Source organism: Papio anubis, chromosome 10 (genome assembly GCF_008728515.1).
Source record: "Papio anubis isolate 15944 chromosome 10, Panubis1.0, whole genome shotgun sequence".
NCBI classification, from domain to species: Eukaryota; Metazoa; Chordata; class Mammalia; order Primates; family Cercopithecidae; genus Papio; species Papio anubis.
In genome coordinates this window covers 81,380,614-81,403,178 of record NC_044985.1, presented here as the reverse complement: position 1 = coordinate 81,403,178, position 22,565 = coordinate 81,380,614, and the positions used below count along the sequence as shown (strand labels likewise).

At 39.5% G+C, this 22,565-nt stretch overlaps 1 protein-coding gene and 1 long non-coding RNA gene across 3 annotated transcripts in view; one reads left to right on the top strand and one right to left on the bottom strand.

Annotated features, from left to right (window-relative positions):
- PLCL1 (phospholipase C like 1 (inactive)) overlaps nt 1-9,925 on the bottom strand; it is a 347,516-nt gene extending 337,591 nt beyond the window's left edge. Inside the window, exon 1 of one of the 2 annotated variants that reach the window (XM_003907771.5) lies at nt 9,193-9,925. In XM_003907771.5, coding sequence (XP_003907820.3) covers nt 9,193-9,432 — 240 coding nt within the window. In that variant the 5' untranslated portion in view covers nt 9,433-9,925. The remainder of the gene's footprint in view (nt 1-9,192) is intronic. The other variant, XM_021923834.2, reaches the window with a different exon arrangement.
- On the top strand, nt 4,334-15,829 carry LOC108581377. The gene is made up of 3 exons (XR_004176611.1): nt 4,334-4,414; nt 13,678-13,803; nt 15,747-15,829. It is a non-coding gene; the product is annotated as an uncharacterized LOC108581377 (long non-coding RNA).
- Nucleotides 15,830-22,565: the final 6,736 nt, after the last annotated feature.

Genomic DNA, 22,565 nt, shown 5'->3' with positions numbered 1-22,565 from the left:
CCAAGGAGAGGGAAAGACACTGACAACAGCTGGTCAGTGGAGCAGTCAGAACACACACATTTATCAATAAAGTTCGCTGTATTATATGGGCATAGTTTGTGGCACTCCAAAACAATTATAATAGTAACATCAAAGATTACTGATCACAGATCACCATAATAGATATAATAACAATGAAAAAGTTAAGAATCTTGTGAGAATAACCAAAATGTGACACAGAGACACAAAACGAGCACACGCTGCCAAAATGAGACATGAAATGCCACCAGTAGACTTTCTCAACACAGGGTTGCCACAAACCTTCTAGTTGTTTAAAAAAATGCAATATCTGCAAAGTATAACAAGGCAAAGTGTGATTATGTGAGGTATCCTTGTACTACTAGGAGCCTCACTCCTCTCAAGGAAAAATGGAATGCAATGTTAAAGTAAAGTCATGGGTATTTTATGTGAAAGGAAGGCTATGAAACTGAGAAAAAATGTATATTCAAGTAATCCTTGAGTTTCCCAAAACTGTTTTAAAAATTGTTTCTTTTTGATTTGTCAGCTGAACTTAGTGTTTAAAATAACAATAAAAAGTCTGCTATTTTTTCCACACCAGCAAAGCTTTAAATCAATACTGTTTTAGAGGATGAGAATATAAAGCATAAAGATTAAAAGAAACCTCTGGAGCTAGATTATTTGGACCTACTTCTTGGCTCTGCATTTATTAGCTATGTAACCTAAGGCAAGTCACTTAACATCTCTCCATCTGTAAAAATCGAGATAATAATAATATGCATATCATATGATTATTGTGAGAATTAAATTATTTGATACACATTAATGCTCAAAACAATGCCAGACTCATCATACAAACGATATTAGTATTTGCTATTATTATAAAGAAAATTGCTCAGGAGGAAAACCAATTCAAGATGTTACTAGGTGTTTTATATATTAGATTAAACATAAAAATAAAGCTACTTACTATTAATAACATTTCTAAATATATAACATTTAATTAGGATATGAAATCAATAATTCCAAAATATTTCAAAGCTGGAGTTTACTAAATGCTGTAAGATGACTTTGCATCTTTTATATATGCCTCTAGGGGGAGCATGAGGCTCCAATTCCCTCACCTCCATCCCCACCCCCACTTCCAAAAATTAGTCATCATCAATGATTAAGAAATTGCAAGTTCAAGGACATTAATGGGGTATGTTATATGGGGATGAAGCTTTCAAAGGAGAGAGAGGTCAGAGTGTACATAGCATCGTCTGCTCTCTCTCCTCCCCAACCCAACAATCAGGGCTGACCTGTAGGGGAGCAGGGCCATCACTCTTCTGACACCATTGCCCTTTTCCTGAACCAGGCCTTAACCTAGACTGCGCCACGGGAGGCTTAGAGGGGAAACATATTCTCCCCCTGCTGACCATGTCCCTGACTCCTTATTGTCTGGCCCTAATTGGTGTGCCCCTAATTACACCCTACAGGGTGTGCCTACCCTCATTATCGGCTGTCAGATCTGGGGGGTGGGATGTGGGCTTTACATATACAGGCTATTTGGCTTGCTTTGGTTTGAAGTCATTTGGGCCTTAGGGAAAAGTGCCTACAACAAGGTCAGATCTAGCTTTCTAGGGTTCTACATTGTAATTTTGGTCCCAGCTAACACTAAAGTGTTCTTTTGTCTCTTTTTGCCTTATTTGTGCATCCATCTCCCTCTCATCAGAGAATGTCTCACAGAGAAGGTGTTCTGAATTTGAGTGTCTCTGATTTCTGAACACTCAGTAGCATTAAAATCCCACCATTTCTAACCGTGATATTGTACCGTGTAAATATTACAAGTTTGCCTGCTTGTACATATTGCCTGGGCTTAGTCTGTGGTTAGTACATAGCATCTTTTAAAAGGTTTTTGAAAGACAGGCATGCAGCCAACAAATATATTTTAAAATGCTCACCATTACTAATCATTAGAAAAATGTAAATCAAAATCACAATGAGATACCATCTCACACCAAAATGGCTATTATTAAGAAGTCAAAAAACAACCAATGTTGGTGAAGTTGTGGAGAAAATGGAACACTTTTACATTGCTGGTGGTAATGTAAATTAGTTCAGTCTGACTAACCAATCCCATTACTGGGTATATATCCAAACGAAAACACAGTGTTCTACCCAAAAAGACACATGCACTTGTATGTTCATCACAGCACTCCACAATAGCAAAAACATGGAATCAACCTAGGTGCTCACCAGTGGTGGACTGGACAAAGAAAATGTGGGACGCATACACCATGGAATACTACACAGCCGTAAGAAGGAACAAAATCATGTGCTTTGCAGCAACATGGATGCAGTTGGAGGCCATTATCCTAAGTGAACTAATGCAGGAACAGAAAACCAAATACCACATGTTCTCACTTATAAGTGGTAGCTAAACACTGAATACACACGAACACAAAGAGAGGAACAATAGATACTGGGGACTACTTGAAGGGGAAGGTTGGGTTAGGGAACCTGGGTTGGAAAACTAACTATTGGGTACCATGCTCACTAGCTCACAGGGATCATTTATACACCAAACCTCAGCAACATACAATTTACCCAAGTAACAAACTTACACATGTATACCTCCTGAACCTAAAATAAAGGTCAAGAGAAAAGAAGTAAAAATGTTAAAAATTAAAGGCTCTTGAAAAAGGTCAGCATAAGAATAAAGCAGATATTATCTTTCAAAGGTATTTTAAACTTTTGAATACAAAGATGTATGGTTAAGGAAAAACACATATATAATATGCCTATAAAAACACATATGCCTATAATAGCTACACACTTTCATAAATTTACAAATACAAATTAAGAAACATATGGAAACGAAACACACTAAAATAGTTTATGTTGTTTTGTCTTGATAGATTGTATTATTTTCAAAATTAACTTGCCTTCTTTCTGAAGTGATAATAATATAAACAATGCTTCTTTTCTACTCACTGTGTACAATCCTACTTTTCTCAAAGTAATGCTAGATTGATTATTAATAAGATGAGTTTAAATGGCACTGTTGAAAATAAACTAGGTTATATCTCTCTCTTACATTCACAAAAGATGTTACAGATAAAACTACAAATAAAATCCAATTTTAAATCCAATGGACTATTCCAATACTTTGCCATACTATGATTTTGTTGCCATTAAAAGTTAGCTGAAATACACAATACATTTGCCAATATGTAAGACTGAATGCTGTTGTTACAGAAGTTGGCCACTTGACCCTAATAGTTATTGTCAGTTTAGTATAATCATTAATTACAATAAACTCTGTCTATTGTTTCCTATTACAGGAACTAGAATACAGAGATGAACTAGGATAGGGTGGTGAATAAGAGTCAACAAAACTACAAATAAACCTATTTTACATTATTAAAACACTTTTCAAAATATAAGATTTTGTAGAACTGAAAAGTTTCACTATAATAAAGTTTATTGATTTATTACCTTAGATTTCAATGTAAAGTCCAACACAATGATTCTCTCCCTCCTTCTTATAACCAATGGCTCATTAACTGTTGCTGAGATCCTGCCTCTTAGCTCTGTCTAGGCATCTAAAGTTGTATAGTTTTATTTTAATATTCAGTGTTAAGCACATCTCAGTTTGGACATTGCTCCTGAATGTGAAGTTAGTTTTAATATTCACAGTTATTAAAGCTGAACAGAATTGAGTAAGGGCGCAGAGAAGACTGCCACAATTCCTTCATTGAGTTACTGCCTGGGCCACTGCCGGATTAGTTTGCTGTGGCATTGCCTAGAAGCAGTTAATGAATTGCTTGTTCAGTAGCACCAAGGTAAGGTCGGCTGTCTCCTGATATCTTTTCATAATGCCCTACTGTGCCTGAGGTGTCATTTGTCAATAAATGTTCAATTGACATTTTACTGTACAAAATTTAATTAGCTGTTTTCTCCATTGTAAAAAGGGAAAGGTTGGGAAAACACTATTCAGTCTCAATCACAATGTGTGTTTAACCCCTCAATGGCTATGTAATTAACTAACATTTTTAGCCTTAATATATTTTCCAAAAGAGAAAACAAATTTTGTAAATTCTAATAATAGTAGCAAACACTAATCAACAGACACTTCAAAAACCTTTCATCAAAGTATGACAAGACTGTTTACCTAAAGTTTATTCTTCATTTTCTTGAGGGGTGCTATAAGAAATCACATCAGAAAGGCCCTGCAATTAGACGAAGCCACTCCTAAGGTGAAATGTGACCATGTTACTATGGCAATTTGACAGAAAGTAACATTCTAACTGAAGTTGCTGGGATCATAGACCATATCTACCTAAGAGGTTCATGCCATTCATTCAGCCAAATCACATCTCGGGAGGATAGCCGCAACTGAAAACACCAGGGCACACTCTCAGCAACACTTACGGTAAAGTAAAGGCTGGCCAGCTCCTCTGGTTATTTCTCCAAAATCCATCCATAAGTTGGTTATTTGGAACTTTTAACACATATTTGTAGAGAATAAAATCTATAAATGCTGATAAATGCCTATATAATCCAAAGGGTGCCTAAAATTTTTAACAAATTTTTTTTTTTTTTTGAGACGGAGTCTTGCTCTGTCACCCAGGTTGGAGTGCAGTGGCGGGATCTCGGCTCACTGCAAGCTCCGCCTCCTGGGTTCATGCCATTCTCCTGCCTCAGCCTCCCAAGTAGCTGGGACTACAGGTGCCCGCCACCTCGCCCGGCTAGTTTTTTTGTATTTTTTTAGTAGAGACGGGGTTTCACCGTGTTAGCCAGGATGGTCTCGATCTCCTGACCTCGTGATCCGCCCGTCTCGGCCTCCCAAAGTGCTGGGATTACAGGCTTGAGCCACCGCGCCCAGCCAATTTTTAACTAATTTTTAATCACATTTAATTTCCCCTCATAACTGTCCCTATTTAAAAAAACAGACACACACACACACACACACACACACACACACACACACTTTCAGAGCTCCAAAAGAAGATCCCCCATTTTCTTACTCCCCTAGATTCATATATATTCCTATGACCCAGGTATTTTTTCCGCCTGCGTATCAGCCTAAAAGAGAATGCAATGCTTCACAAACTCCACTGTCTGCAGGGACATGGGGGAAGTGGGCCTGGGGTAAAACAATAGGGTGTAAGCTCCATATATTGATGCCAAGCAGAACACCTGCCAGATTGCTCTGCCTTTTCAAGTACAGCACAGGCCTCACAAAATAGCCAAAGACAGAAAAGGTTGCAATCCCTTTCTAGAATCCTCAAGCTCCAAATGTTCTGAACTGAAGGAAAGAGGGTTGAGAAAAGATAATTTACCCCACAAACCGTGGGACCTAAGATGCATACTCTTCTGTCACTGTCTTACGTGTTTAGGTTGTTTCTAACCTAGAAAGTTTTCGTGGATTGTGGACTTCTTGCATCTGAGAGCCAACCCAAGAGCACAAACTCTGAAATTAAGCAGACGTGACTTTCAGTCATCACTCCAGATTTTAACAGTAGCTCTCTGTGCCTCCCTTCCCTAGTTTAGAGAGTTTTCTGTGAGGTTTAAGTGATACAAATGTACTAAAGCTCCTAGTTTAGTATATGACTCATAGCAGTAGAAACTTAATGTGAACTGCATTCCTCTTGCCCCTCTGAGGAAAGCCATAATCTTGATAGGAGTCAACTAGTACCCAAGGGGCACTTTTGAGGCTGCAGTTCAAAAATTCACCATACCAGCCCATGATGACATGATAGAGCGAGACTTGCCGTGATATGAAATAATGAGACATGAACAACACCCAAGTAGCTGCTCCAGTGCAGGTCTCAGCACCTCATTCCCAACTCCCATCTTCATCCTCAACACCCATGTCCATGAGATCCAAGTGACAATTTCTATTCTTCCTTGCCTAGAGAATTTGTTCTTAAGTAGAACAAAAGGAACTCGAAAAAAGTAGAACCCGTCAATGTATTACACACAATGGAAGAAAAATCAACTGCTATTTTTAAAATACATATGTAGCTCAGTTCCCACCATCTAATATAGTAAATAAGCTATGCTGCTTCCTATTTTGAAAACATTACAGAGTTATATGGCTATAAGCTATAATCTAAAATGTTAAATATTTTAAATACTATAAGTTAGATATCAAGTACCAGATAAATTAATGGCCTTTTTTCTTAATTGGAAATATATTTAAATGCAGAATAGTAAACAACTGTTAGGGATTATCAATACTGCAGGTATCCAACTTGTCATTTCAAACCACAAGTCACCAAGAAGAAATTAAAATGGATTCTATTGCATTATTGTGGTATATAACAATGCACTTACCAAAAAACATGCAGCATTTATCAATGTCAATGCTATTGAAACAATCACACAGAAAAACATATGAAAAAGTAGACAGATTTTTTAAAACTTAGTTTAATTCTCACATTGAATGTTTTTAAAGCTAGCATTGGTTATATAGGGGGAAGAAACACAATGACAGTAGAAAGAATTTCTGAAGATGCATACAGATAAATGTTGTCATTGTTTTCCTCAGCTCAGAAGGAAATTGTTTTCTCAACTAAACACATGTTTTCACAAATTAGGGAGGGCAAATTTACAGAAAACATTCTTTTTATTAATATACAAGACAGTCTGTTTTCTGGCAGGATAGCACTATTCTGAAACAATACCTTAAATTGAGCTGAAAAGAATTTAATATTTGATGATTCACAACCTTTCAGTGGCTCAGCATTATGAATATCAATTATTACTGCACTACAGCTATTTGGAACAGCATTTAATATTTTAATTGATATAAAATGTACTAAAGCTTTTCTTTTTGTGTACATTTCAATTCCAAATTAAAAAATCTCTTGGCAAAACTGTGAAAAATGCGTTTTCTCTCAATATAGAACATGTGCTATGTATTTCTTATATGATCTAGACTTTTTTTGGAAACTCATTTTTACTCTCCTAAAGGGAAAAAACCACGGGGCAGCAGATTCAAGAACGTCAACAGAAAGGTTTCTTGATCTCAGAGGAGGAGTGGAACAGAGCCTACCACCTGCCTTTTTTTTCCACTTAGAAGGGCGTTAAGGCCTCTGGGAACAGACCCCAATGACTGCTGCCCACCAAAGACCTACCAGATTATCCTTGAAGATTAGTTTGTTCATCACAACGACCTTAGACTACCCTCTAGGCTTCAAAAATGTTTAAAGCTATGAGGCTTGTAAAACTCTAGCCAAATTTTTTTGTATCAATCAGGCGCTGCTATAGTTCATCATAGACACATATAGATATATATGCTTACATATGCATGGAATATTTTGGAAGCATACATAAGAAAGTGTTAACATCTGTGAGGGTGGACTACGTAAGTGGGAATGTGGAGTGTCTGAGGGTCTTTCCTTCACACTCCTTTGCCACATTTGATTTTTTAAAATTATATGTATGTGTTACTTTTTCAGTACAAACCTAACATAATAATTCACTTTATTTTCTAATATATTTAAAGGCCATTTACCAAATGTTAATTGCATTCACTATTAAATGGGGGAAAATCAAGTTAATACTCTGTTGTCTCCCTTCTTTTTTGTCACAGAAAGAAACTTTAAAACAAAAGAGGCACCATTACTCAGCAACGACCCTTTGGAGAATATAAACCAGCATAGTACAATTCCAAAGTGGCAAACTCAGTTGCAAGAATTTGTATATTCCTTATATTCCATGACTTTTGTTTTTTACAACATTATAGAGCCTTTTGCTCTTTATTGTCATATATTTTAAAGTCTCTTGTGGTGCCTGTTTTACACACACAGGACACCACGTAGTATCAATATCGTAGAATCCAAAATATATGTGTTTCCTAATTGTGATGTTTTTTAAGTTTCAAAACAGTATGCTTTCTGACCTGTGGTTTAAAAACAAAATAGTAATTTCCGTTTGTCCAAATTCACACCCAGAATAGAACACTCCTGTCACATAATCAAAAAGCCACAACATAACAGAAACTACTCCAAGTCATTTGTAATTACCACCCACTCTTCTTTCTATATTATAGAAACTTCTCCACTGATTTTAAACTTCCATGTGTCAGTGTTGGGAAAAAGACTATACTGGAGCCACATTCTGTGGTCAGTCTACCTAAGCTGGTGCTGGGAGTTTGGAACATGCATGATGGACTGGTTACGCCGCTTAACCCTGAACAGAGCTTTTGAATATATTAGTGAACCCAATAAATTCAATAGTAAGTCAAAGTCCATCTTTCATTGTCATTCATATATATACTTACATATATATCGTTTTATACTGACTGCTCCACCAAAATCAATTTTAATTTGACATGCATATGATTGATTGCATTTACACTAAGGCCCTTTTCCGGAGCCTGTGCGAGGGTTCTTACCCAAATAACCTTACCCCAAAGTCATGCTCCCAAAAGAGGAAATCTCAAATAGAAGAAACAAGCACCAAGTGGAAGGAAGATGGAAAGAGAAAGGGGAGGAAAAAGGTTTACAAATTCCTTGCCAAATGAATGGAGAGAAATTCTGCGAGGTGATTAGCGGGTCAGGAAGCGTTTTCCCTGGATGTGGTGGTAACCACAAGGACAAGGGATAATGCTTGGAGGATTGATTGCTTTCCGGTTGCGCTTTCTGCAGTGCAAAAACTCTGGGCTCTTGCATTGCTCTTTACTGTGGTGCAGGGTCCACTCAAAACTCTACCTGCCTACCGGGAAAGTTCACATGTCTTGGAATTTCGGGATCATTTAAGTCTAGAGGGGATTTTTTTTTTCACTTGAGAGTAAGCTGTGCATTTTCTTCATTGTACGGGAAAAGCTCACCCTTCGCTGGAAAGCAATGCACAACCATCCGGTGGGTCTACATTTATTCTGAATACTCCCTTCCTCCCTCCATCAACGGTTTAGTGAAGCTTGCAGAGAAAATGAGGGAAAGCATCCATCAGAACGCAAAGACGCAAAGCGGAACTTTTCCTCTGCTGTCGGGGGGGGGGGGGGGGGGAAGTCACTTGTGCGTCTCACGGCTGACAGCTAAGTCTGGGAACCTCCGGATGAGGAAGGAAGGTTTGGCGTTGAAGGAGATGGGAGAAAACAATGCCGAGCCTGGATGCCTCCGGACACCGCACATCCTGCCTGGGTCCCCCACCCGCCCATCACCCACAGCCACGCTCCCGGTGCGGCGCGGCTTCGCTTACCTTGATGATGCTGCTGCGCCGAGGGGTCGCCCGTGCCGCCTCCAGGAGGCCCGCCTCGCTGTCCGCTGGGGTCCCCGCGGTGCCCGGCAGTGCGACCCCGCTGCGACGGTCCCTCATCCGGCCCCCAGAGGCCGCCGCCACGCAGTCCCCGGCGGCATCCGGGCCCACTCGGGGGTCGTCTTCGCCCCCCGCCGCGTCAGGCGGCGCCGGATCCTCCCTGCCGGCCGCGCCCTCGGCCATGGCCTGGCGCGTTTCGGGCTCCCCGGGAGAAGGCGGGACGCCCGGCAGCGGAGTCCAGCCGCTAGGCACTGGTGCGCTCCTGCACAGGGAGGCGGCCCCGCCAGACTTTGTTTCACCGCCCAGCGGCGGCGGTGGCGGCGGCGGCGGCGGCGGCGGCAACTTTCTGGAGAGGGGACATCGCTCGGGCAGAGACGTCCTCGGGCTTTGGTCTAGGAGGCTAGCAGTCCGGCGGGGGGACGGTGGCGGGAGTAAGAAGGAGAGGCGAAAAAAGAGAGAGAGGTATCCGAAATGTGATGCAAACGCCGGCTCTGCGCCAGACAAAAGGCACTGGGCGCCCAGCCAGGCGGCCTCTGGAGCCTGGACGCCCGCGGCCCGATAGGGGCCAGAGCCGGGCGACTGCGGCCGGGCGCACCCGCCACCTGCCCGCGGACTGCGGCGCAGCGGTCCTAGGAAGTGCGGCGGCGGCGGCGGCGGCGGCGGCGGCCTCCACTCAGCTCTGTTGTGACAGGGAGGGAGACTTGTTTTGACAGCCCGTGGGGATTGGCAGGCGTCTGGGCCTCTTAGGAGCCTCGCCTCGCCGAGGGGGCTCGGCCCGACCAATCCTCACTGCGGAGGGGTGTGCCTGAGCGCGAAGAATGGAATGTGTTCTGCAACTGGGAGCCGGCCCAGCGGGGCTGGTGTACTCGAGCCAGGGTGTGTGCGCGCGCGCGCGTGTGCGAACCCGGAGGCGCTCCGTGCATATTTTAGGAAGTTTAGATTTGCTAAACGAGCCTGAAATGCAACAAAATCCAGGTTGGGGGGAAGGAAGGGGGAGAAAGAAACCTTCTGCCAAACAAAGCAATTTGGAGGAAAGGAGGTACTGAGTATGAATGTCCCAGCGTTTGGGGTGACAGGGTGAAGCTTCGCGTGGTCAGAGGCTAATTGCAGGCTCTCAGGCCAATTCTTAGAAGTCAAGTCCTTGCAGAGATAAACTAAGGCTTACTGGGATCTCGGGGTTCCATAATTTGCTTCGGGTTCCAGGAAAGGATTCTAAGTTCATTCTGCAATGTGAGTAAATATAACAAGGAAGAGGAGTCAGATGAAAAGACATGAGGGTGAAAGGAACTGAACCAACTAAATCCCTCCGAAGACTGACTCTTAACAAAGCACAGCTACAATCCAAGTCAGATAAATGCAGGTGGGGAGTTTAGTCTCTATCCTAAAACATTCCTATTTGACAATGGTTCAGCTTCCTTTCTCTATATAATCCTATATGAAAACATATTTTACTCATTTCCAGTAAGCTAGCAACCAAGAAGGGAGAGATCTTTGGATGATACATTAAGTCACTGAAATTATCCACAGAATGCTCAGATACAAACCATGGCTCTAAGGCTCCCTGGCAAGACAAAAGACTTGGCATTTTAATTTTAAACTTCTTTGATATTAGAATCTGTATTAAACCTCACTTATTACATTGTATCTTAATTATTAATAATTTAATAATTTGAGGTTTTACTTGTTCCTTAGTCTGGCTAAGAGCATGAGAAATTATTCAGCATTTTAGACCAACAATTTGGTTTGAATCTCATAATTGTAGAGATGTATGGGGATTTAGGGATCAACTAGGACATCATTTTTGTTTTACAGTCGAGACAAAGGCCCAGGGAGCCTTGTCTACTAGTTAGTGCGGGAGCCGAAATTAGAATCCGCCACCCAACTCCTCTGATAATCTCTTCACTACTTTATCTGTCTCCTCTGGGCTACAACCAGCCAGAACTGGCAGGGGCACTTGGGAGGTTTCAGATTTGACATTTACCAACTACTAGGGAAGACTGAGAAGGCTTGACTTTACCTTTTCTTTAAACATAAGTGCAGCCTAGTAATGAATGTACTGTAGAGAGCAGCAGTGACCTCCGGTTTTAGAACCAACACCACCCTCTAGTGAGATTCTGAGAACTGCATCTATAACAGCAAAGGCTTCTTTTTCCCCCGATCTTTAAAAGACAGGAGGGGTAACCCAACAAAAGTTTCCTTTTCAACGGGTATGCCTTTATAACACACAGACTACACGAGGAAAATAAAATGTACCCAGACTTAAAACAACCATACGTATCTTCCATCTCCTTTAGTTCAGAGAATTCCCTTCTACGCTATATAGGAAATATTTTTAATTACTATCCTCAGAAATATATCTTATTTTAGGCTATCACTTTTTTCTTTGATATTCAACTATTATTACATTTGACTTCTGTCATTTACAGTTGTCAGTGCTTCATTTTTCTTTGTTACTCTAATAAAAGTCCCATTCTTGGGTTGTCCTCTGAAAAATGTAAAATTGCCTCTATCTCACTCATCTTGTTATAGGATATTAATGTCATTTATAAGTTCCTCATCCTACAGACTTGTATACCATTATGATAATTATTTTTACAAATATTAAAATTAGCATCACTTTATTAGCAAACATTCAAGGTCAGTGATCTAAAAAAAAAAAAAAAAAAAAAGAAACAGAAGCCAGAAAGTACAGCACATAACTTGCAAAATGTTTTATCTTTCAACTAGACAATATTATTATGTGAATAATAGTAACGAGCAGGAAATTCAAATGTTACTACATCAGAAAGGACTCTCTAACTACAAATCTCATGTTGCCCCTACAACCCTCAATACGTACCATGTCACTCGTATTACTGTGTTTTGTCTTCTCACAGGATTTTAGCACTGTGAACAAACTGTCTTTTCCATGGAATTGTTTACTTACATATTCTGTTTTACTTTCCCCCTATCTGCCTCACTGCAATGTAGAATGCAATCTCTGTGTGCCTAAAGACCTTGCGATTTTATTCATTGCTGTATCTCTAGCTCCCAGAACTATGTCTGGAACAGAGTAAGCACTCAATAAATATTTATGGACAGAAGACTTTTGCAGTCCTGTGACTAAATAAAATAATCAATCTGATAAAGAAAAATGGTTCTGTCACTGTCTGCATGGTAGAACTTCTCATCCTCAAGGATCCTAGAATTCCATTTTACAGCAGAAATCAGAACAGGTCCAGACCAAGCAGCTACAAATCTTAGAAGAAGGGCACTTATTAATTTGAATGACTTGAAGTCTAGAATTAGACTAAAAGACAACCAATAAGAACTAAGCAAGTTCTAGCAGTCCTGAAAATACCTAGACCAGACTAAAAGACTAGATATGTCAATATAGTCCTTCCAGCCATGAAGTCCAGAACGATGGGCCTGAGAAAAACCCAGTGAAAATATTAAGACTTTCCATATACTACCAGGAAGTCATAGTGGGGGGAAAGAACTATCTCTTTGATAACTGCTTTCTATGTACCAGATAATCCTCTCTGCAGTATTCTGATCTCCACTTCACAGATAAGAAAACTGAGGATCAAAAGGGTCAAGTAGCTTGCTTGAAGTTATAGCCAACTAGGAAGTGAAGGAACCAGCATTTGAGGCCAAGTTAGTGACTTCAAAGCCTACATTCTTCCTGCTACTCAAAGCTCTCATAAGATACAAGTCCAGTAGCTGTCCTGGAGAATGAAGAGCCACGCCTTCAGACCTGGGACCACTCATATTAACCATGACAACCTCTTCTCTCAACATCGGCATGACCTTTATGTCATCCACATGGACCACCAGTATGACTGATTCATTAGTAAGTGAGGAAACACATTTATCATCTCATTCACATATGTGTAAGAAAAATATTTTTATATTGAGACAGTTCTCATAATAAGTTAAAAGACGCATTGCACATAATCAAAGAAGAGGACATACAGCATTTTCAGTTAAGTTGCATGCATCTTTATATTCAGTCATAGCCCTCCCCAATATACATGGTGATCTTTTTGCTTTGCTAGCTCAAGAAAACAGACTTTGTAATTTGTAGAGTGAATATTATAGTAGAGTAAATACATACAAGTCAATTAAAGATAAGCAAAACTTGATATATGACCTCTTTGAAATTCACATTTTTTCTTGAAAGTTATTTCTTTGTCACTTATATTAGGAATTAAGAAATTTCAGTAACTAAAACATAAAAATCAACTAATCTTATTTCAAAGAACAAGTAAAGTGTGCTCCATTATAACAGTCCTACAAAAATGAGAAGTTACGAATTGCTTATAATAGGTCTAGATTCCCCAGTTTAATGAATCTTTAAAGTACTGAAAGGCAATAAATCTAAGAAATCTTTAATTACAGCCGATGTTCTTCAATATCTGATTACTGCTGCTTCTTTCGGAGTTTTAGAAACCTCTACTGTCTGCAGGAGAGCAGAATGCCTGGGCCTCTATCCATTGGCACCATTCCCTCAGGAATTACCCCATGAAGACCCTGGGACTAAGGCACTATCAAGAGCTCCAGGCCAATCCTCTGGTAGTAGTCTGTATTGTGCATGGCAAAGGTCTTTTAAAAATAGACAGTGTTGATTTATTTTCTATGTATTAACTTACTTTGACATGGATCCTGGAGGTGGAGCTCATGTCATGATTTTTCCCCCACTGATGCAGAAGCCAGAGGCACTTATGAAAAGCACCACTGAAATGGCACCAATAAGGCCCCCATAAAAACTTGATTCTCTGTTTTATTTGACAACTGGCATCTTTTCCAGATACAAAGTTATGACAGAAACCTTTTCAAACCAGATATACACCCAATGCCTGATATTTTCAATGCAGAAGTGAATATACAATAGGTTCCTCCTCCCCTCCAGCCCCCAAATCCCAGGTGCATTCCGCAAATCGAAATCACCTACATGATGGTGGGGTTTTAATCCTCCAACTTATGCCAAGGTATGAAGTTTATTAATGCTTTTTAGTGTCATAGGGCCCACTGAAAGAAACTGCAGAGTCATATTTCTTTTTCTAATGCACTTCTTTTCTCCACTCATAATGTATAAGACTCTTACACCTATTTTATAGACTTTATTCATATGCCTTTGTTCTAGTCTACCTTAAACCTTTTGGCAGGAAGAAGCAGAATGCAGTATTTGAATAAATATAAAATCATAATGCACGTTTTACATTAAAATATAGGACAAAAGTGAAATATAGTTTGTTTTGTAAGCCCTTTTTTTCCGAGTTAGTTTTTAGGTATATAGCTCTTTTGTTAAGCACAATATGAAGTTTGTCTGCTTTACAAAATAAGGAGTTAGAAAAAGTGAATCCTTTGTTTTTTTAAAAAAAGAAAAAAGCCATTTGAGGCCAAATTCTTGATGAAAGCTGGCTTTCCAGCGTTTGCTCTGTCATTAACCCCTGTGAGAATCCCGCAGTTCCCACTCTCACTAAGTCATATAGGTCACCATGGATACAACTGCCTCTACTCAGCCCACAGTAGAGGAGCAACAGCTGTTGAACCACACTTGGGACTTTTGCCATTCACTGTTCTGTATAAATTGCACTGGTGAAACATTTCAGATAATGTTACGATTGTTTTTGAAATTTTGTTTAAGTATGTTGTAGGAAACATCTGAAATATTAGACAACAGTAAAGGACTGAAATTTAATTTAACTTGTGAAATAGAATAACGAGTAAGAAGTACTGTACATTTTGTGTAATAAGAGGTTGCAGCACTTTCTTCAAATTTTTTCCTAACCAAAATAAAAATTTAATAACTAAACTAATAGCTGCAGATAAAATCTATTTGGAAGATTCTTTAACAAGCAAATACTTAAACTCTGGGCAAAAAGCACAAAACAGTACTATTTTATACTATAATTTATAAAGGAAGGAATCTGTTTTCTGATTTGTGATGATCATTATATTTCTTATCAATAAACTGCTGTGAATTCTAAAATTCAGAAAAATAAAATATGTAGTTAAAATTTTACCCTTCTGCCTATCATAATTTTTCTATATTCAGAATATGAATTAAAGGGATTTTACTTTGTTTTATGAAAATGTGATGAGATGGTCTGTGATCTGTGATTGAAACAAAAAATCAAAAAGAGTGTCTTTATACTTAACACCCAGTGGATAATAAAAATAACATTTATTTAATTCTAAAAAGTAGCATACACAATGTATTTCCTCTTATTTCTCCTCTTAATTCTCACCACTCATTAATCCACCAATCATTAATAACATTCACTACTGTGATCACACGGAAACACTTCATTAACACTCTTTGTCATAAAGCAGATCTTTATACCCTGGGGGATGTTTACTGATCCTCCCTGCAGGAGGGTCATACATCCTCATCTCATTGACAGTGGTCTCAGTCATGTGACTTGCTTTGACCAGTGAAAGAACCCCCTTCAAAGCAGAAGCTTTAAAAGCCAGCATAAATTTAACTATGATCTCATTTTCTCCGCCTCTAGATTGTTCACCAGATAGGGGCTGAATCCTGAGTGAAAGTGGCATGGAGCAGAACTGAAACCAATCTATAACAGACACATAACATGAGCAATAAAGCATCCTTTGTTGTAAACCACTTGGATTTGAGGGTCATTTGTCACTGTAATATAACCTAGCCTCTGCTGAGTGATAGACATATGTAAGTTTACTGAAAGCCCTGTGCTTTCCACAACCATGCTTTCATTTTCAGTTCATATGGCCAGATACTGTTTGATTTATATATAGCCAGTAAATATTTCTGGCATCTAGTAAACTGGTACAAACTAAAGACTTTTATATATCCAATAAAATTGCGTATAGTGATTTCCATTTCTGTGACCCATTTTTCTCATTTATCTCTTTACTGCAAGCTGTGTAAGCCCCGATTCTGCCTTTCTTATTAGGTTTAGAAATTATAGCATAATGAGATCATATGTATGCTTTTTTGGTACAATTTTTTCATATCTTCTTTTGCCTGTCTTGGACATATCTTCCCTCTTCCACCCACATCAACCCTCCCGACTCCTTGCAAGGTAACTCAAGTTAACATTCATCTGTGTATATGTGTGTGTGTGTGTGTGTGTGTGTGTGTGTGTATACATAGATATATAAATAAAGTATATTTCATCATTGTTTAGCAGAAAAAATGTGGGAGAGAGATAATTTTATATATACTTGATATGGTTTGGATGTGCCCCACCCAAATCTCATCTTCAATTGTAGTTCCCATAATCCCCACTTGTTGTGGGAGGAACCAGGTCGAGATCATTGAATCACGTGGGGCAGTTTCCCCAATCCTATCCTCATGACAGTGAGTTAGTTCTCACAAGATCTGATGGTTTTATAAGGGGCTTCCCCCTTCACTTGGTGTTCATTCATTCACATTCCTGCCACCCTGTGAAGAACATGTTTGCCTCCCCTTCCACCATGATTGTGAATTTCCTGAGGCCTTCCCAGCAATTCTGAACTGTGATCAATTAAACCTTCTTCCTTTATAAATTACCAGTCTCAGTAGTATCTTTGAAGCAATGTGAGAACAGACTCATATAGTAAATTGGTATCGGTAGAGTGGGGTGCTGCTATAAGGATACCCAAAAATGTGGAAACAACTTTGAAACTGGGTAACAGGCAGAGGTTAGAACAGTTTAGAGGATGCAACAAAAAGAGAGGAAAATGTGGGAAAGTTTGGAACTTCTTAGAGATTTGGAGGGCTCACAAAATAGGAAGATGTGGGAAAATTTGGAACCTCCTAGAGACTTGAATGGCTTTGACCAAAATGCTGATAGTGATACGGACAATAAAGTCCAGGCTGAGGTGGCCTCAAATGGAGATTAGCAACTTATTGGGAACTGAAGTAAATGTCACTCTTGCTACGCAAAGAGACTGGTGGCATTTTGCCCCCATCCTAGAGATCTGTGGAACTTTGAAATTGAGATCTGAAATTGGAAATTACGTTTAAAAGGGAAGGAGAGCATAAAAGTTTGGAAAATTTGCAGCCTGACAATGCAGTAGAAAAGAAAAACCCATTTTCTGGAAAGAAATTCAAGCCCACTGCAGAAATTTGCATAAGTAATGAGGAGCCAAATGCTAATTGCCAAGACAATGGGGAAAATGTCTCCAGGGCATTTCAGAGAACTTTGCAGCAGCCCCTTCCATTGCAGGTCTGGAGATCTAGGAGGAAAAAAATGGTTTTGTGGGCCAGGCCCAGGGACCCCCTGCTGTGTGCAGCCTAGGGACTTGGTTCCCTGCATCCCAGCTACTCTAGCCATGGGTAAAAGGGGCCATGGTACAGCTCAGGCCATGGTTTCAGAGGGTGCAAGCCCCAAGTCTTGGCAGCTTCCACATGATGCTGACCCTGTGGGTCCACAGAAGTCAAAACTTGAGGTTTGGAAACCTCCACCTAGATTTCAGAGGATGTATGGAAACCCCTGGATGTCCAGGCAGAGGTTTGCTGCAGTGGCAAAGCCCTCATGGAGAACCTCTGCTAGGGCAGTGCAGAAGAGGAATGTGGGATTGGAGCCCCCACACAGAGCCCCCACAAGGGCACTGCCTAGTGGAGCTGTGAGAAGAGGGCCACCGTCCTCCAGACCCCAGAATGGTATATTCACCTACAGCTTGCACCATGCACCTGGAAGAGGTGCAGACACTCAGTGCCAGCCTGTGAAAGCAGCCAGGAGGGGGGTACTGTACCCTGCAAAGTCACAAAGGCCAAGCTGCCCAAGGCCATGGGAACCCACCTCTTGCATCAGTGTGCCCTGGATGTGAGACATGGAGTCAAAGGAGATCATTTTGGAACTTTAAGGTTTAGTGACTGTGCTATTGGATTCTGGACTTGCATGGGGCCTGTAGCCCCTTTGTTTTGGCCAATTTCTCCCATTTGGAACAGGTGTATTTACCCAATGCCTGTACCCCCATTGTATCTAAGAAGTAACTAACTTGCTTTTGATTTTTACGGACTCATAGATGGAAGAGACTTGCCTTGTCTCAGATGAGATTTTGGACTTGGACTTTTGAGTTAATGCTGGAATGAGTTGAGACTCTGGGGAACTGTTGGAAGGCCATGATTATGTTTTGAACTGTGAGGACATGAGATTTGGGAGGAGCCAAGAGTGGAATGATATGGTTTGGCTATATCCCAATGCAAATCTCATCTTGAGTTCCCATAATCCACATGTGTTCTGGGAGGGACCAGGTGAAGATACTTGAATCATGGGGATGGTTTCCCCCATCCTTAGTTCTCACAAGATCTGATGGTTTTAAAAGGGGCCTCCCCCTTCACTGGGTATTCATTCATTCTCCTTCCTGCCACCCTGTGAAGAAGGACATGTTTGCTTCCCCTTCCACCATTACCGAGAGTTTCCTGAGGCCTCCCCAGCCACGCTGAACTATGAGTCGATTAAACCTCATTTCCTTTTAAATTACCCAGTCTCAGATAGAATCTTTGCAGCAATGAGAACAGACCAATACAATACTCCTCTGCATCTTTCTTTTTTCATTCAATAAGAGCTAGTAAAAAATCCCACCACCTCTTCTGCAATAGCTACTAATTCATTCTTTTAAATAATTGCATAGTATTCCATGGTGTGAATATATCATAATTCATTCAGCCCTTGCCCTATTTAGGGTATTCAATTTATTTCTAGTTTTTCACAACTGCAAACAATGTTGTAAAAATCATTTATATATATATATATATATATATATCAACCAAAGGTTTTATTTGTATAAAATAGATTCCCAGGAGTCAAATTTTAGGGTCTAAGGGGTATATCTACCTTTGATAGATAATGCCTGATAGCTTTCCCAAAGAGCTACAATACTTCACATTCCACCTTAAAAAGTATTGTAGCTCTCATTAATTTCTGTGACTATTATAGGTATAAAGTTATAGTCTATTGTTATTTTAATTTTCACTTTCCAGATTACTAAGTATTGTTTCCAATGTTTCTTGGCCATTTGGTCTTGATCTTCAGTAAATTGTCTACAAATGTGCTTTGCCCTATTTTCTACTGAATCAAATGCCATTTTCTCAGGATTTTCTAAGAGTTTTGTGGCAAACATGGAGTTGCCACACCCAGACCCTGCTACGATAAAGGACTCAGTCCCCAGCTGCGAGGAGTATGGTTCACTGACAGCCTGCAGCTATTCACTTATTCAGGGTCTACCTCAAATTTGAACCAATATCATAATGTTCTTATTCAGGCAGCCCATGGCCAATGAATGAGTGAGGCAGTGATAGCTGAGGGCATGCCTCTCTCCATTTCCACCATCACAGGACTCCACCAACAGACATCCTTGCTCCACAACTCCCACTTGGCTGGCTGAGTCAGCTTGTAACAAGAGTGATGGCACCACCTGCTCCTCCCTTTTCCCCCAAATATTTTACTCCCCAATAAACCTTTTGCACCCCTAACTCCATATGCTTCCCAGAGAACTCAACCAGCACATTATAAATATTATCCTTATTATGTCATGTACATTAATAGTTATCTAGAACAATCCTTTATTGACTTTATGGAAACTTTTGCCTACACATTATATTAATTTTCACAGAATCAAAAATGTCTATCAGTTCAACTATAATTTTTGAGTCTCCATTGTTGATTAAGATGCAGTTTTCCACCGCTAAATTGTAGATGTAAATCCTACCTTTTTCTGCAAGATTTTTATTGGTTTTTGAAACTATGTATTTGGCCTATTTATAATTTATTTCTAAGTTTGGTTTTTATATTTATAAGTGTTAATGAGTGTGTATAAGTGTCAAATAAATTTTTAAAAATAAGATGGGGGTCTATTTTTATTTTCCTCCAGATGAATGTCTATTTGTGCCAGCACTATTAAATAATCCTATTGCCTCCTCACTGAATAGAATTATCCTTCTTGTCACATATCACATTTCTACATGTACTTCAGTCTACTTTTGGATTGTCTTGTCCTGATTCCCATCCAATACCAATTAAGTTTATTACAGTGACCATGTGTTATGTTCTAATATCCATCTTCCCTCCATATTGTAGCTAGAGGGATTTATGTAAAGTACAAATCTGACTTCCCACTATTAAGCTTTATTGGCTTCCCAGTGCCAGCTGAATAGAGTCCAGGGTCTTTGGCACACATGGACATGGCTCCTATCTATATCCCTGGAATCCTCTCTAGCTACACTACTTCTCTTCTTTCACACTCTAGGACTATTAGGCTACTTGAAATCCACTGAATACTAAATGCATTTCATGCTTTTCACATCTTGGTTATATGAAATCCCTTTCCCACCTCTCTTCCTTGAGCTAACCATCACTCCTTCTTCAAAATTCAGTTCAGACGTTGTCTTTTCCAGAAAGTGTTTCCAAAACCCTCAAATCACCATTTATTCTCCTTTAACACCTTTATACCAAGTGTACTATATTTACATCTTTTTAAGTGTGTCTGCCTTTTTAGGTATTTCCTCTGCCTTCTAAAATAAAACCAAAAGAAAAGCAGATCCTGAGGACTATGCGCTTCTGTAAGAGTTTCCACACATTTTAATAGCAAATTCTTGTTGGTTTTTAAAGATGCCCATCATTTACTATGTCTCTATATTAGTATTTATGCACATTATAAAACATACACCAAAGAGTTATAAGAAGATGAAGCAAATATTCCTTTAAAATGTTTTGCTAATGGTGATGGCTTTATACCACCATTAGCTAATATCTTAAGACACAATATCTATTTAGGGCCTTCTGTTGTTGACAGAAGAAGGTGTACATCCACATACTAAAAAGTCAATTTTGGGGAGCTGACTTCTTATAAGATATATTATCATTGTTTTTACTTCGCAATGTGGCTGAGAACGTGCTTGCAGTAAGAATAGAAGGGCAAGCTCTGCAATTTTTGAAAAGTTCACTAAAATTATGTTTGATTTATGTTCTCTGGAATATTTAAGCCATGCATCCATCTTGAGTTAGTTTAATTCAAACTAACACAACATAATTTAAAATTCATTTAGCTGGGCTCATGGACCAGGCAATGAGTTGGAGCTGTCAAATTCTCCATGTTCTAGAACTCCCAATCTTCCCTCAAAGTATCTTTTTTACCCATGTATGGACCAAGTAAGGGTAAGAGTGGAATCTACATATCAAACATTAGCAAAGCTTGATTTACTTCTTATCAATGCAGATAAATAAAAATATGAGCTCCTGAAGGAAGCACTAAACATGGAAAGGAACAACAGGTACCAGCCTTTGCAAAAACATGCCAAAATGTAAAGTCCATCGATGCTAGGAAGAAACTGCATCAACTAACGAGCAAAATAACCAGCTGTCATAATGATAGGATCAAGTTCACACATAACAATATTAACCTTAAATGTAAATGGACTAAATGGTCCAATTAAAAGACACAGACTGGCAAACTGGATAAAGAGTCAAGACCCATCAGTTTGCTGTATTCAGGAGACCCATCTCACATGCAGAGACACACATAGGCTCAAAATTAATGAATGGAGGAAGATCTACCAAGCAAATGGAAAACAAAAAAAGCAGGGGTTGCAATACTAGTCTCTGATAAAACAGACTTTAAACCATCAAAGATCAAAAGAGACAAAAAATGCCATTACATAATGGTAAAGTGATCAATTCATCAGGAAGAGCTAGCTATCCTAAATATATATGCACCCAATACAGGAATACCCAGATTCATAAAGCATGTCCTTAGAGACTTACAAAGAGACTTAGACTCCCATACAATAATAATGGGAGGCTTTAACACCCCACTGTCAACATTAGACAGATCAATGAGACAGAAAGTTAACAAGGATATCCAGGAATTGAACTCAACTCTGTACCAAGCGGACCTAATAGACATCTACAGAACTCTCCACCCCAAATCAACAGAATATACATTCTTCTAAGCACTACATCGCACTTATTCCAAAATTGACCACATAGTTGGAAGTAAAGCACTCCTCAGCACATGTAAAAGAACAGAAATTATAACAAACTGTCTCTCAGACCACAGTGCAATCAAACTAGAACTCAGGACTAAGAAACTCAATCAAAACCGGAAACTGAACAACCTGCTCCTGAATGACTACTGGGTACATAACGAAATGAAAGCAGAAATAAAGATGTTCTTTGAAACCGATGAGAACAAAGATACAACATACCACAATCTCTGGGACACATTTAAAGCAGTGTGTAGAGGGAAATTTATAGCACTAAATGCCCACAAGAGAAAGCAGGAAAGATCTAAAATTGACACCCTAACATCACAGTTAAAAGAACTAGAGAAGCAAGAGCAAACACATTCAAAAGCTAGCAGAAGGC